Below are 15,365 nucleotides of genomic sequence, written 5' to 3'. Positions count from 1 at the left end.
CCAATTCCTTCAGCACTCGCGGATGCAATTCGTCCGGCCCCATGGACTTGTGCACGTCCAGCTTTTCTAAATAGTCCCTAACCACCTCTATCTCTACAGAGGGCTGGCCATCTCTTCCCCATTTTGTGATGCCCAGAACAGCAGTCTGGGAGCTGACCTTGTTAGTGAAAACAGAGGCAAAAAAAGCATTGAGTACATTAGCTTTTTCCACATCCTCTGTCACTAGGTTGCCTCCCTCATTCAGTAAGGGGCCCACACTTTCCTTGGCTTTCTTCTTGTTGCCAACATACCTGAAGAAACCCTTCTTGTTACTCTTGACATCTCTTGCTAGCTGCAGCTCCAGGTGCGATTTGGCCCTCCTGATATCTTTCCTACATGCCCGAGCAATATTTTTATACTCTTCCCTGGTCATATGTCCAACCTTCCACTCCTTGTAAGCTTCTTTTTTATGTTTAAGATCCGCTAGGATTTCACCATTAAGCCAAGCTGGTCGCCTGCCATATTTACTATTCTTTCGACTCATCGGGATGGTTTGTCCCTGTAACCTCAACAGGGATTCCTTGAAATACAGCCAGCTCTCCTGGACTCCCTTCCCCTTCATGTTAGTCCCCCAGGGGATCCTGGCCATCTGTTCCCTGAGGGAGTCAAAGTCTGCTTTCCTGAAGTCCAGGGTCCGTATCCTGCTGCTTACCTTTCTTCCCTGCGTCAGGATCCTGAACTCAACCAACTCATGGTCACTGCCTCCCAGATTCCCATCCACTTTTGCTTCCCCCACTAATTCTACCCGGTTTGTGAGCAGCAGGTCAAGAAAAGCGCCCCCCCTAGTTGGCTCCCCTAGCACTTGCACCAGGAAATTGTCCCCTACGCTTTCCAAAAACTTCCTGGATTGTCTATGCACCGCTGTATTGCTCTCCCAGCAGTCCCTGCGCCCATGTCTGCCCAGGCGCTCCCAGCCGACGTGGCCAGGAGCACCTCGGACATGACGAGGACGGCTACCAGTCGTACTGTACCGTCTGCTGCCAGAAGGCAATGGGTTGCTGTTACTGTGTAGCAATGCCGTACCGCATTTGCCAGCACCCAGGAGACATACGGTGATGGTTACCTGAGCGGGCTCCATGCTTGCGGTGGTATGGCGTCTGCACAGGTAACTCAGGAAAAAAGGCGCGAAACGATTGTCTGCCCTTGCTTTCACGGAGGGAGGGAGGGAAGGGGGGCCTGACGATATGTACCCAGAACCACCTGCGACAATGTTTTAGCCCCATCAGGCATTGGGATCTCAACCCAGAATTCCAATGGGCAGCGGAGACTGCGGGAACTGTGGGATAGCTACCCACAGTGCAACGCTCCGGAAGTCGACTCTAGCCTCGGTACTGTGGAAGCACTCCGCCGAGTTAATGCACTTAATGCACTTAGAGCATTTTCTGTGGGGACACACACACTCGAATATATAAAACCGATTTCTAAAAAACCGACTTCTATAAATTCGACCTTATTCCGTAGTGTAGACATACCCCTAGCAAGCCTATGGGAGTGCTCAGAAGCTCTAAAAATATGGCCCATCAGGTTTCAAATTGGTCAGCCAGAAATGGAGGCACCACAGATTAGTGGCTATTTTTAGAATCATAGAATATCAGGATTGGAAGGGACCTCATGAGGTCATCTAGTCCAACTCCCTGCTCAAAGCAGGACCAATCCCCAATTTTTGCCCCAGATAGATCCCTAAATGGCCCCCTCAAGGACTGAACTCACAACCCTGAGTTTAGCAGGCTAATGCTCAAACCACTGAGCTATCCCTCCCCGCCAAAGTTTTTGGCCATGTTTAAAAGCCATCTTACCTTTTAGCCCCCTCTATTCCTCTCCTTTCCCTGGAATTCTCCCGGAAATCTTACATTACAAAACAAAACAGATACAGATCAGAAATTCACCACTCACCCACCTCCTCTGTCTCATTTCACCCTTGAGGCCTGCTCTATGTCTGATCACTGCTGCATCACAAGTTGCTCCATGGAGGGGCTGAAGAGTAAGAGGCAGACAGCAGCTGACAAGCTGGACTGAAAGGTACAGTGCAGAGTAATGTCTGCTGCTTTTGTAATGGAGAGCAGGTCATGGTGAGACCTTCAGGACACTGTCTGTGGGTGAAGGCTGCTGGGATCTGATGAACTGGATGTTCTAGTGGACCATTCTTTGCACACATCTTTTTCATATACTACAAAGATTAAACCTCAGATATTTTAATATGAAAACCTTTTTGGAGATATCAGAAAGCCCAGAGAGTGCATGCTAAATCTATAAAGTATATGTGCATGTATACACACTATTGTGCCACCTGCCAATGCCATATGCTAATGCCAACTGCCTGTATCCCCTGACAGTGCTAACTAATGCCACCTTTCAGGGATACCACTTGCCTCTGCCATGTAATGCCACCTGCCTGTGCCACTTGCTTACATTTGCCAGTGCTGCCTAGTAACACCACTTTGGCATCATTGTAGTAGCGCCACCTAATGCCACCTGCCAGCATCAACTGCTGCCTTCAGTAGCACTGTAGAACTCTCCAGGCCAGGTCAGGGAGCAAGGCACTAGGACTGGCACTGAATCTAAGGTATTCCGCTGGACATGACGGCAAGAGCACTGCCAGTCACTAACCTATTTGTTATTCTTCTTTGCTAGGAGAGCAGTGTTTGTCTTCCTGCTCCCTTTGTGAGTCACCATGGAAACTAATGAGAGAGGAGTCTCATGTCAGGGGAGCCCCAAGAAGAACTGCTCTATCACCACTTTGTTTTGGCACAGTTGTCTGGGACAATGTTCTAGCTGGCACAGTCTCCATGGTTATTTACAAGAAACCTGAGAATGACCTCCCCTGGGTGATTCAGGCAGAGGAGAGCACAGCAGGGGCACACTGCATACAAACTCTCCCCCAAGCCCCCAGTGAGATAATTCCTTCCCATCACACATTTCCTTGACAGGCCTGAAAGATACCAGAGCAGGGAATGCAAACATCTGGCAGCTGCATGTCTGACTCCTGTGTCAGACCAGGAAGGGAGCCAAAAGCCCTTCCAACAAAGCCAGCCATATCTGTTCTAGAAACTTTTCTCTTCTCTCCCCTCACCCACACAAAACACTCCAACCTACTTGTTCCAGTGAAATAGACTTCAGTAAATAGGGATTCTATAACAGGGAATTCTGCTCATCTCCAAATCCTATTCTGCTCTGAGCACTCTGCTGCTGCAGGCCATTTGCACTGAGAACTGAGGTAATCACAGATCAGAAGGGCACCCCAAGACCTACTTTCCTCTTTACTTGTTTAGAGTATTGGCTTGACAGCTCTGGAAATTGAAATCCTCTATGCATCCTCTAAACAGGTACATAGACAGCAACAGTGCCTCCTGCACCTTACCTGACCCCTTACCTCCAAGAAACACCTGTCAGGTTGAGAGGAGAATTCAGTCTCCAGGATCCACTCAGGCCTTGGCCTCTGTACTGGGAGGGTCAGAAGTGTAAATTGTATTTGCAGGTTTTGTGGTGTGGACATCTGGCTATGAAGAACTGGACTGAGACCACCATAGCTTTTCATATCATCCCCCTAACAGCCATCAGATCACAACAGTGTTTGCTTTCTACAGAATGGTCTGAATTTGAACCAGCAATCTAGAAATGAAAAGTTCTAGATCCTATTCCCAGTCCCCAGAACCAGAACCTTTTGTTACTCCTCTTCAGCTGAGTTTGGTCTCATCCCCTCATTGAGTTTCTCATCCCTCTGGGTGGTTACATGCAACCTCGACACCCACAGCAATGGAGTTTGATACAGTTTTTCCATGTGCTATATAATGCATGACATCACTTACACAGCATTTACCTCTGTAGCCTGTGGACTCAGAGAAAGGTGCAGGGAGTACTCTGGTATGTGAAAACATAATACGCTGCATACCACCCAATACCAGACACACAATGATCATACAAAACAAATATGCTAACAAGTACCATTCTCCTCCTCTTCTGCCTGTCTACTCCCACATTGCCTACTCCTCTTTACCATCTGCAGCCTTGTCTTTGCTGCTAAAAAAAGGTGCATTTTTCCCTTTAGGTAACTAATGAGTGTGACCTATTCTGAGATAAAAACACAGTAAAAACTAGGCACTTTAGAAAATGTTAGTGTTATCATGAGGTAAACCAAGAGGTAAACAGACCTATAGGCCCACCAGGGGTTGATCTCAGGGAGTTTACCCTGTAAAAACTAAAGTGCCTGGTCTTCACTGTGCTTTTACCTTGGGGTAGCTCACATGTGTTAATTACCCACAAAGTAAAAAAATACATCTTATTTAGCAGTGAAGACAAGGCCTGTAATAAAGATCTGACACATACAGGAGTGCTGATAAGAAACTGGACTTTATTTCCTGGTCCCAGTCTTATGACCAAGTCATTGACAAGAATGACTTGAAGTCTGGAAAACATACCCTAATAGGGAGAGATTTAAGAAGCTCCATCTACTTAGTTTATCCAAGAGAAGGGTAAGACTTGATTACGGCCTATGATATTTATGTGGAGAAGTGATTTCTGACAGTAGATTTCTTTTTAATCTAGCAGAAAAAGGCACAACAAAATACAATCCAATGCTTGGAAGTTAAAACTAAACAAATTCAGGTTAGAACTAAGGTGCATTTTTTTTAACAATGAGGATAATTAATGACTGGAATAATTTACGTAGGGATGTGGTAGATTCTCCATCACATGAAGTGGTTAAGTCAAGATTGGACATCTTTCTGGAAGATATGCTACAGCTCAACCAGAAGTTATGGGCTTGATTCAGAAATTACTGGGTGAGGTTCTGTGGCCTGTGTTGTGCAGAAAGTCAGACTAATAGATGATCTTTAAGGTCTCCCTCTGGTCTTAAACTCTATGCACCTGGGCCAGGGTGACAAATATAAATACCTCGGTCACACAACAGAGTCAATAGCCAGCAACTCCAATTGTTAGCGTTAAATCTTCCCTTAAAAAAAATCAAATGGACATAAAATATAAGAGCAACAAAAATTAATAATCCCAGACTAATGCCAACTGCTGAACAAATTGCTATAGCTCAACCAGAAGTTATGGGCTTGATGCAGAAATTACTGGGTGAGGTTCTATGGCCTGTGTTGTGCAGAATGCCAGACTAGATGATCTTAAAGGTCTCTTTCTGGTCTTAAACTCTATGAACCTGGACCAGGGTGACAAAAATAAATAACTCAGTCACAATAAGTTCCTTTCTCCCCTAAAAGGAAACCCTTTGGGCAAATCTTAGGTACCTTGACACTGGTTATTTATTACAATACTTTAACCAACAGGAATAATGATTAACATAAACACACTGTTAGCAACCAGAGTCCCTTTCTTCCGGGTACTGTTGGCAGCAGAAGTGGGAATCACTGCGGGAATCTCTTTGGGAGGAAAGTGGTAATGTTGCCATTACCAGGTCCATCTCTGCTCAGGTTCCTGCCCTCACCTTCTGTCTTTTGCCAGTTCCTTTCCAACCTCTGCCCAGCTCTCTGCCTGTCTCAGCCCAGCTTCCTTCCCACCTTTCTCATGCATCTGTGGATCATTGTCTGCCTTTCTGATGCAGCAGGACAGGCTGCCTGATTCAACTAACATGCAGAATGCCCCTTGAAATCCAGAAAATGTGGTAAGCCTGAGTCTGCTCTCCCTGAAGTCAATGGGAGCTGCTGGGTTCTCAGCCTCTTTTAAAATCAAACTTATTTAGGTGCCTAAGTATGGATTTAGGAGCCTAACTTTAGGCATCCAAGTTTGAAAATCTTCTAATATTGTTTTTAATATGTTACTGATTTCATCACATGATCAGCCTTTTTACTAGTGCTGAGTGCCTGACTTGCTGCCCATTGCTTCTCTGCTGGGATTCCAGCAGAAGGCAGAACTGTGCTACGAACATGAGATGGGAGACTACAATTGAACTTGGGTAGACTGAGGGACATCCCTGGGTTGGATAACTGTAACTGTAACCAGGATGTTACCTGAGTATGTTTAATGTACAGTGTTGCTTAGAGTAATAAGATTTGATTTAGCTCCTTTCTTTATCCCTGTTCTTCCCTAAATCAGTTCTATTGTCTGTTTATTTCATACTGTCTCAGAGCTCTGCTTCTGTGGTACATGGATGATCTCAACAGCAATCTAAACTTAGGAATTGTCCTTACAGTCACATTACACAATTTACTTTGTGCTTGTACATACTCCCCAGCAAGCCACACCCTCTTTTTGCCAAACCACACCCCTTTGAAGACAAGAGACAAAGTTGTACTCCCTGGTTTCAAAAGCACATGTATGTCAGCTGGTGTGATTTAATGTGGGAAAATTATTTTGCAGCTGGCTATGCCCATGGGAACTTCTGCTGTTATTATAAACTATCTAATTGGTGGAAGTCATCTGGATCCTGCTAAGGTAACTGCTACAGAAGTGCAACACCTGAACCAGAATTCACAATCTTTTTGCTGCAAAGCTACAAAGTCTGAGGAAGTTTGGTTTTAAATTTAGGCCCAACTCTCTTCTGCATACACACCAGACTCCAGTGAACTAAAGGAGCTACTCTGCAAACAGCCCCTAGAAGCATACAAGGAAGGCTGGTTATATATTCTTTCCAGCAGAGGACAGTAGCATGCAACGTGCACATACACATACGCACCTCAGCAAGCTGCTGAGGGAGGCTAGACAGGTAGCCTTCGAGCTCTGTTTAAATAATATAGCCTGCCCTAGTATCCAGCAAGTGTGTTCTGTAGATCTGAAGAGATGGCTGCTAATGCCCATCTCCCCCACTAAAACATTTGGCATGTTAGAGTGGACACCCCCAAAAACTTTGGAAATCATGAACTTGTGTTCCCCAAACTTTATATAAGCATTGTTGCAGATGGCCTGAGCATGCAGGGGAGGGTAGGTTCCTCTAATGGATTGTTAACCAGAGGTAGACTTCAGCTATAACATGCAGCAACCACTTAACCGCATCCCCTTTCCCTCCACCTTAATGCAGCCTGAACTCAGGCCACAACCCCTCTGCTAGACCCCAGGGCCCTGCTACTGCCATAACCTGCGATGGGGCATGGAAGTTTGGAGGAGGCTAGTGCCCAAGCTGCACGGCGGGCAACGGTGTACACAACTGAATGGGGGAAGTGAGCTGCTGTGACCACCCAGGGTCCAGCACAGAAACTCCTCCTTAGGTTGGAGGGATTGGCTGCAGAACACTCACTATTTCAGTACAAATTTGGGATCTGCGCCTCTTATGGATGAGGGACTTCATGCTGCTGAGTTTAGAGGGGATTCTCGGTGTAGTCAAGGAACCAACCCTGGATTTATTTCCCGGTATACAAGAGGCAAAGAAGAAGAGTCTGCCCTCCAGCCATGCCTGCTAGGTTGGGGGAGTTCCCCGGCCTGCCTAGCTGTGTCCAAAAAAGCCTCAGGGCGTTTGGGCGGAGCTGCAGCTGAAGGTGCAATGCTGGTGAACCTGCATAGAGTGGAGGCCGAGTAAAGGGATCTTGTCCAAGCAGGTGGAAAAGGAGGCAACCAGAAGTGGCTGAGCCGCAGTTACTGGGGCCCAATAAAGCAGGTGGCCAGTTTTCTTTACATCTATTCAGTGCCATTTTCCACTCAGCCCCCCAAAGTGCCAGAGCAGTACCGTGGGTGCGTGGGGCTGAAGGCTGAGTCCAATCCAGGCTTTTCAATATTTCAGTTCTCGCTGGAGAATCCATCTGGCCCGGCTGCCTCCCCGCAGGGCCAGAGAAGGGGTTAAAAGCGCGGGGCCGATGATGTCAGTTCCTGTGCTGCTTTGGAGGGCTGCCCCTGCTATTGGAGCCAGGCTCTCCCGCTTTAAGGCGAGCGGAGCGCCCGGGAGCATGGCACAGCGCTGAATGGGACGGAGACGAGCAGCGCGTGGATACGGGAGCGCCCCAGGGAAGCCGCGCGCCCCGCGGGCTGCGGGAGCGCCCCAGGAGCAGGGCCCCGCTCCGCCCCGCTCCTCAGCACCAGACCCCAAGAACAACACAAGGTCAGCCGCTGGGAGCCCTTCACGCCTCGGAGCCGTCCCCGTGCCTCCCCGGCCGGCTACTTGGGCTGCTCAGCTCCTGCCCATGAGCAGCCTGCCGCAGGTGAGGGCGGGAGGCTGCTGTCCCCGGGCAATGCCCGCACCTGACTGCCAAGCAGCCTCCAGCCGGAGCGTCGGGCGCTGGTTGTTCGCTCTTCTGCGCGGAGAAGCCAGGCGGGGGCTTCTGCGGGGTCTTTCGGAGGTGCGGCCGCGGGGGCTCGCGCTGGCCCGGGGGTAGTAGTGTGCGAGCGGCGGTGTGTGGCGCGTCCTAGCCGAGGCCCCCTGGGTAGGATTGGTAAACTGCAGGAGGGGCCAGGAGAAGGCTGTAGCTCAAGGGAGAAATCCAGTTCATGGGGGCCCTCCGGCTAGCCCGGGGCCATGGAGAACAACGTCCTTACAGAGTAAGTGACAAATCGGTGATCCCGCCTCTCCCTTCATAGCGTCCCCCCTCCACTTCATCCCTCTGGCATGGCTAGAAAGGGGGGCCCGCCCCACTCCTTTCCTCAGTTGACCCAACCTGACCTTTGGCGCGTAGACCGGCCTCTTTCGCCTTATTCATTCCCCTGCTTTGAGCATCCCACCCTGGATTTGCGAGCTAGCAGTGACAGAGGTGAGGGACACCCTCGCCAGCCTGGCTTTCTCGGTGACTCCGAAACATCCCCCGAGGGGAAAACCGAGGGACGGCGTTTGGGGGGGTGGGGGGGGGGGGACAGGAGGCTCGAGAAGAGGCGTTAGGTTAATGGGGAGGTTCGGCCCTGAGTGCTGACGGGAGCCAGGAGGAGCCTCCAGCCGCTCAGCTGAGACACAGCAAGCACCTTCGCTGGCTCCTTTTTGGGAGCCTTCGAAACAGACCGAGCTGAACTGCGCCTCAAGGGGGAGAATCTGGAGCATTGTCCGCGCAGTTCCAAGCATTTCCACTTTATTCTTTTACACTGACTGGCTGATTCGAACATCACCGACCAGCAGGTGCTTAAGCAGATGCTCTAGCGTGGAGAAATGTGTAGTTGAGATATGGAAATATTGTCTCTGTGGCTTTCATTTTTGTAGGGAATAAAAATTCACAATAAAAAAGGATTGATTCTCCTAACACTACATGCACGGAGATCTTCACTTTAGAACTTTTGCAATCATCTTGCTTGATCACTTTGTTCTTCGTCATTTTCAAAAAGCTTTTAGTGGAAAATATAGGCGTTCTCTAGATCAAGGCTAGAACATCAGAAAGTGCAGGGATGTTAGGTGGTCCTACTAGAGAGTCACAGATTAACCACAAAGTTCTGATCCAGATTTGTATTTCCCAAAATTGGAATTGGACCTAGGTCCCCTAATTTTTGGATCCAGAGTTTGGAGTCAGGCTCATTTTTGCTGTTAATCAAAAATTTTATAGCTGCAGCAAAGATTTTTAAAATTAGGTGTCTAAAGCTAGGTTCTTACATCCATATTTATGCACTTAATAAGTGACCTCATATTCAAAAGTGCTAAGTGCCAAGCAGCTCCTGTTGAAGTCAATGAGAGCTGTTGGATACTCAGCACCTTGATTTAATCAGGCCGCTTATTTAAGTGTGTACATATGGATTTAAGAATGTAGCTTTAGACGCCTAGTTTTGAAAAGCCTGCCCCTATTAAATTAAGCAGCTGCTTTCTATTTCACAGGTATTGAGAATGCTTTTAATTAACATCCCTAATAATTTTTTTCCATTAGGGGGATTAGGCAGTTGATGTTGTTTGTTGTTTTAAAGCAAAAATATCCCAAATATTTCATATGGGGTAAAATCAAATTAGGAAAACGAACAGTTCAGCCATATAATTAGATTGTGTGGATTTTCCATCACAGTCTTTAAATCCAAACGGGATATTTTCTAAATGATATGTTATAGCTCAACCAGAAGTTATGGGCTATATGCCAAAATTACTGGGTGAGGTTCTATGGCCTGTGTTAAAAGGTCAGACTAGATGATCATAACAATCCCTTTTGGCCTTAAAATCTATGCATGAAGATGTCAGGCTAAAATCTGTTTATGCCAGTATAAAAAGAGAGCAGGGTTTCACTTATGATCTCTGTCCAAAGAGCCACATTAGAACAGAGTTCTAACTTCATTGATAAGGCAACGTAGTTATACAGTGTTGTTCAACCTTTCGTGACCATTGCACACGCACTGGTTTTAGAGTAATGGTGTATATCAGGCACTAGAGACATAAACATTGAGGTAGTGGTGGGTGTGCCTAGGAGACTGTGACTATATGTATGTGTATGGTGTGGGTGAGAATGATATACCTGCTGTATTGGGCTGTGCAAAATGTGATGTGGAGAGGAGCGAGCTCTTATTTTGGAATAGTTTTTAGGTCTGGGGCTTGTAGAATGTTATTCTTTGAACAGGTCTGTTACTTCCATGCCCCACAATACAATGCAGATCCTGAGCAATATCACTCCCCTGTATTAAATGAACATGCATTTTGATGTGGAACTCTAATTCACAGATCATGTGAAAATATGGGCAGGTCAGCCCAGCTTGGGGGGAGGAGGGATGGGACACTGGGGCTTAGGGCTTCAGCCCCAGGTCGTGGTAGGGTTTGGGTTGCCAGGGCTCCCTCAGGTTTGAAAATATTTACGGGCTCCAGACTACTTCGGCTGAACTTAAGTTCTGATCCCAAGTCTTCTAAGGTTTAAAGATGAAGGCAGAAGACTCAGAGGTGATTACATCTAGAGGAACAAGTTCTCTCTTTCTATCTTGTGATGGTAGACTTAAAGATCATGACGTTCAGGGATTTTGCCTCACTTTTTTTGAATTCTTGTTCTCTCACTTAGGCCCCAGTTCAGCAAAGCAATTAAGTGTGTGTTTAACTGTAAGCATGTAAGGTCCCACTGAAGTAAACTGGACTATTTACTTACTTACTCAAGGACATACTTAACTGTGCTTTGCTGGTTTGGGGGCTCAGTAACTAAAAGCCGTGTCTTTGTTGAATATTTTTGCCTTCCACTAGTTTGTTATTGTAGGATTACACAAGTAGGCAAGGCAGCATGCACCAGTTCATTATTGTAAGGTTGCTTGTGGATTCTAGGTGGTTGAATTCAATGATTCTACTTCATTTTGTATGTAAGACTCCTCATGCATATATTTGGAAAACAAACCTTAAAAAAAAAAAAAAAAAAATCAGAACTCTGCAAGCAGTTACTGAGGAGAAAAATAAAGCAGGTCATATGCAGGGTTTTTGACCCTTGGCTGTGACCTTTACACAGTTCTGTTTTATCTCTTTAGATGTGAACAAGGACATAGGATTGTGGATGTTTTGTCTTTCAGTTCTAGTTTGTTCCCACTGAGGGATGGAAGAATCTGTATCTGTTGCAATAGCTGGATTGTCTGGGTAATGGGTCCACTGTTACAGTACTAAGATAAAACACCACATCCTCCCTGAAAATTGTTCTTGGAATCTGGTATCTGAGGAAACTGGGAGCCAAACCTTTCAGTGTCTAAACTATAGTGAAGTAGTGGGCTTGTACTTTCCACCTTCCCCCTGCTCACCCACCCTTACTAGCATCATTTTATGGTGTTTCATGGTAATGCACCAAAATGTCTTTGTAACCAGTGCTTAATTTGTAATGAAAGAGGTGCCAGGGTTCAAGCTGGGCAGCCTGAGAGTGGTGGCTGCTGATTGGGTGCCCGGCTCTGAAGGCAGCACCACCGCCAGCAGGAGCACAGAAGTAAGGGTGGCATGGTATGGTATTTCCACCCTTATTCTGCACTATGGCTGATGCCTGCGCTGCCTTTAGAGCAGGGTGGCTGGAGAGGCAGTTGCTGGCTGGGAGCCCAGAGGTGCCGGGACTATGAACTGCCAAACCTAGAGGTGCCAGAGCTCAGACCTGGCAAACCCCAGCACAAATTAAGCACTGATTGTAACACTTCGGTGTGCGTTAGGGTGTATGTGTGAGTGAGAGAACTTCATCTGGATTGGAAGATGCTAGATTGACAGCCTTGGATATTGAAGTCATCTATTTATGGATTGCACAATAAAGGTACCGTATAGGCATACCATACTCCACCCCCAGTCTGGGAAAGAGCTCTTGCAGGGTGTGAAAGGAATTCAGTAGGTGACCCCATTCATTTTAGCCTCTCTGCTGAGACTGTCAACAAGACCACCACCTAACGACAATGGTGTTGGTAGTGTATATGATATGGACAGCTGACCTCTGGGAACTGAAGTGAACTGTAGCAACCAGCTCATGCCAGAAGGTGAGAGACTTGAGTACCTCATTGTAGCCTGCATAGGTACTGATATGATTATTGCTCATGAAATTATCCAAAAATTTAAAACTCAAGTTATTATACCTTCCATATTTTCATCCAGAGTGTTTTAACAAAGGTGGATACATTTTTATTACTCTTCCATTTATAGGTTGGGAAGGATGGGGGTGGAAATGAAGCGCAGGGAGATAATGTTTAGTATCCTAGTATGAGTCAACAGCAGAGCTGGCAGGAGAGCCCAGGTCTCTTGATGCATAGCTCTCTGCATTGAATGAGTGGACTGTCTTCTCTGTAACACCTTAGACCTTAAGAAACCTGCAGTGGAGGTTTTTGGTTAAAAATGTCCCAACTATTTAGCACTCTGCACCCTAAATAGCAAGTAAGCTCCCAAAGTCCCTGCTACTACTGCCTAGATCCAGCTGTGTTCCCTCTGTGTGCAATAACTTTTAATAAGTTTGCTGAGGCTGCCTCTCTTTCTGTTCTCAAAGAGGCTACTTCCCATTGTAAAGAAATCACCCTTGTTTTACAGCTGCTATATTAGGACACAATAGGTCCCCTAAATCCATGAAAAATTGTCAGGGTCCTCCAGGCACAATTTTTCTCAGCCCCCTATACTGCCAACCTAGTTTGGCTAGATGGTTTTAAGTAAAGAAGGTCACATGGTATTATTTCTGTTTCCTGATTGGGAACCATGCCAGGAGTTATACTCCTCCAATGTAAGTACTTGCAACTGAAAGTTCAAAATTCAGAATAGTTGTGGAAAGTATATAGTGCTGTAAATTCACTGTTTTGGCAACCATTCATGCTAGTAAACTTATGCATTAGAATATTTGTGGGATACGAACATGAGAGGTGCAGTCAAAGGACAAAACAAATCCCAAGTTTTAGTCAAGTAAATATTTGGGGAACATATTTAAGGTATTTGCCCAGCTCTACCAAAAGGTCATCTTCATCCTTGATTACTCAGACTGTGTTAGGCATGTGATCCTGGGGAGATGGAATGGGGACATTATAGTTTGCAAACGGAAGCATAAACTTAGTTGAATATGCTCCAGTCTGGGTAACTGTGCCAGTTTCTCCAAAAGCCTAATGAATGAGGCTTTATCTCCCCTATTCTCTGCAACACTTGAATAGCTTGCAGCCAAAGGTTTGCCCTACCGTGACTGCTGTCATGCAGGAGGACACTAAGCCCCTGGCCTCCTAATGAAGTGGACTCTCTGGCTATGTGAACTTTAAATATTTAGTCAAGAGACAAATACGTCTGTGTCCATCCCTATCCCCCATCCTCCCAGTTTTCCCCACATAGCAGCAGGTTTTCATGTTTAGATTCCCACAGCCTGCCAATGTGTAAGTCCTGCTGGGAAAGGTTACAGTGCATCAGCAGTCAAAAAAGCTAACAGACTATTGGGAATCATCAGGAAAGGGATAGATAATAAGACGGGAAAATATCATATTGCCTCTGTATAAATCCATGGTACACCCACATCTTGAATACTGCATGCAGATCTGGTTGCCCCATCTCAAAAAAGATATATTGGAAAAGGTACAGAGAAGGGCAACAAAAATGATTAGGGGCAGGGAACAGCTTCCATATCAGGAGAGATTAATAAAACTGGGACTTTTCAGCTTGGAAAAGAGACAACTAAGGGGGGATATGATAGAGGTCTATAAAATTGTGAGTGGTGTAGAGAAAGTAAATAAGGAAGTGCTAGTTACTCATAACACAAGAACTAGGGATCACCAAATGAAATTCAAAGGTAGCAGGTTTAAAACAAACAAAAGGAAGTATTTCTTCACACAATGCACAGTCAACCTGTGGAACTTTTAGCCTTCACAACACCCTCTGGCAAAGACTATAACAGGGTTCAAAAAAGAACTAGATAAATTCATGGAGGATAAGTCCATCAATGGCTATTAGCCAGTATGGGCAGGGATGCAAAACCATGCTCTGATGTGTCCCTAATTTCTGTTTGCTAGAAGCTGGGACTGGGCGACAGGGGATGAATCACTTGACGATTACCTGTTCTGTTCATTCCCTCTGAAGCACCTGGCATTGGCCACTGTCAGAAGACCAGAAACTGGGCTAGATGGACCCTTGGTCTGACCCAGTATGGCTGTTCTTATGTTCATACAATCTCCGTAAAGTTATTTGCTAATACATCACATTGCATATTCAACCATAACTCTGTCCCCACATCCCTGCTCAGCCACAGAATATAGACTAGGAACTCTCTTACCCACCCATTCTGCACTCTAGACTGCTAATATGGTTACAGATTTTCAGACCACTGCCAACTCACCACATTTAGTTCATAAATCCAACTACAGAACATCCTCCCACTCAGTTCATCTACCCACTATTAACTAGAAGCACAGCATCCTATTTTCTGTATAAAGACCAGAAACTGGACCTTCCCTAATCCCAAAGTACTGACAACATATTGCGTTTTATTCTCATTTACAGTCCAGAAGTACCTGTCCCCAACTCACTCTTCCACTGAGTCAGGATAGATTGAGTTTTCTATCTGTCCTCCTCCTGTTGACTGGAAATCTCAGCGTGCCTTTCCAATTCACCCTATTTCTGTGAGTGAGAAGTCCTATCTTCCAGTTAATGATCATATGTATCCATTTCATCCAACCCATTTAAGATACAAAGGGACCGGACCAAGTGTGTAATGTACATGCTTGGTGGCACTGGTCTAGAGTGGAGCCAAGCTGCCCAGGAGTGGCTCTAGGAGGGATTGTGCTTAGGGAAGCACAATCCATCCTGGCTCTCTTCAGTGATGAGGAACTACTCTCTCCTAGACTTCCACTCAGAATCTGGGATATTGGTTCATCAGGGGCCATTTGCTAAAAATTCAGATCAGTGTTCAAATTTTGAACATCCCCAAGTGGATGTGTTCAGAGAACTATCCACAATGACTTCAAGCTCTCTTTTTAGAGTGGTAATAGCTAATTTAGACCCCATTTTATATGTATAGCTGGGATTATGTTGTCCAATGTGCATTACTTTGCATTTATCAACATTGAATTTCATCTGCCATTTTATTGCCCAGTCATCCAGTTTC

General features: G+C 46.0%; 1 protein-coding gene across 4 annotated transcripts in view; it reads left to right on the top strand.

The window, feature by feature from the left end:
• Positions 1-6,472: 6,472 nt before the first annotated feature.
• The window catches only part of PLEKHH1 (pleckstrin homology, MyTH4 and FERM domain containing H1), an 84,143-nt gene continuing 75,250 nt past the window's right edge, over positions 6,473-15,365 (top strand). For 2 of the 4 annotated variants that reach the window (XM_043548106.1, XM_043548108.1), the window contains exon 1: positions 6,473-8,123. In XM_043548106.1, coding sequence (XP_043404041.1) covers positions 7,887-8,123 — 237 coding nt within the window. In that variant the 5' untranslated portion in view covers positions 6,473-7,886. Of the gene's footprint in view, positions 8,124-8,146; positions 8,461-15,365 lie in introns of those variants that run through there. The other 2 variants (XM_043548107.1, XM_037900271.2) reach the window with 2 other exon arrangements.

This window comes from Chelonia mydas, chromosome 6 (assembly GCF_015237465.2).
Source record: "Chelonia mydas isolate rCheMyd1 chromosome 6, rCheMyd1.pri.v2, whole genome shotgun sequence".
NCBI classification, from domain to species: domain Eukaryota; kingdom Metazoa; phylum Chordata; order Testudines; family Cheloniidae; genus Chelonia; species Chelonia mydas.
Note: the sequence above shows the minus strand (reverse complement) of the source record. Positions and strands in the feature narration are given on the sequence as shown.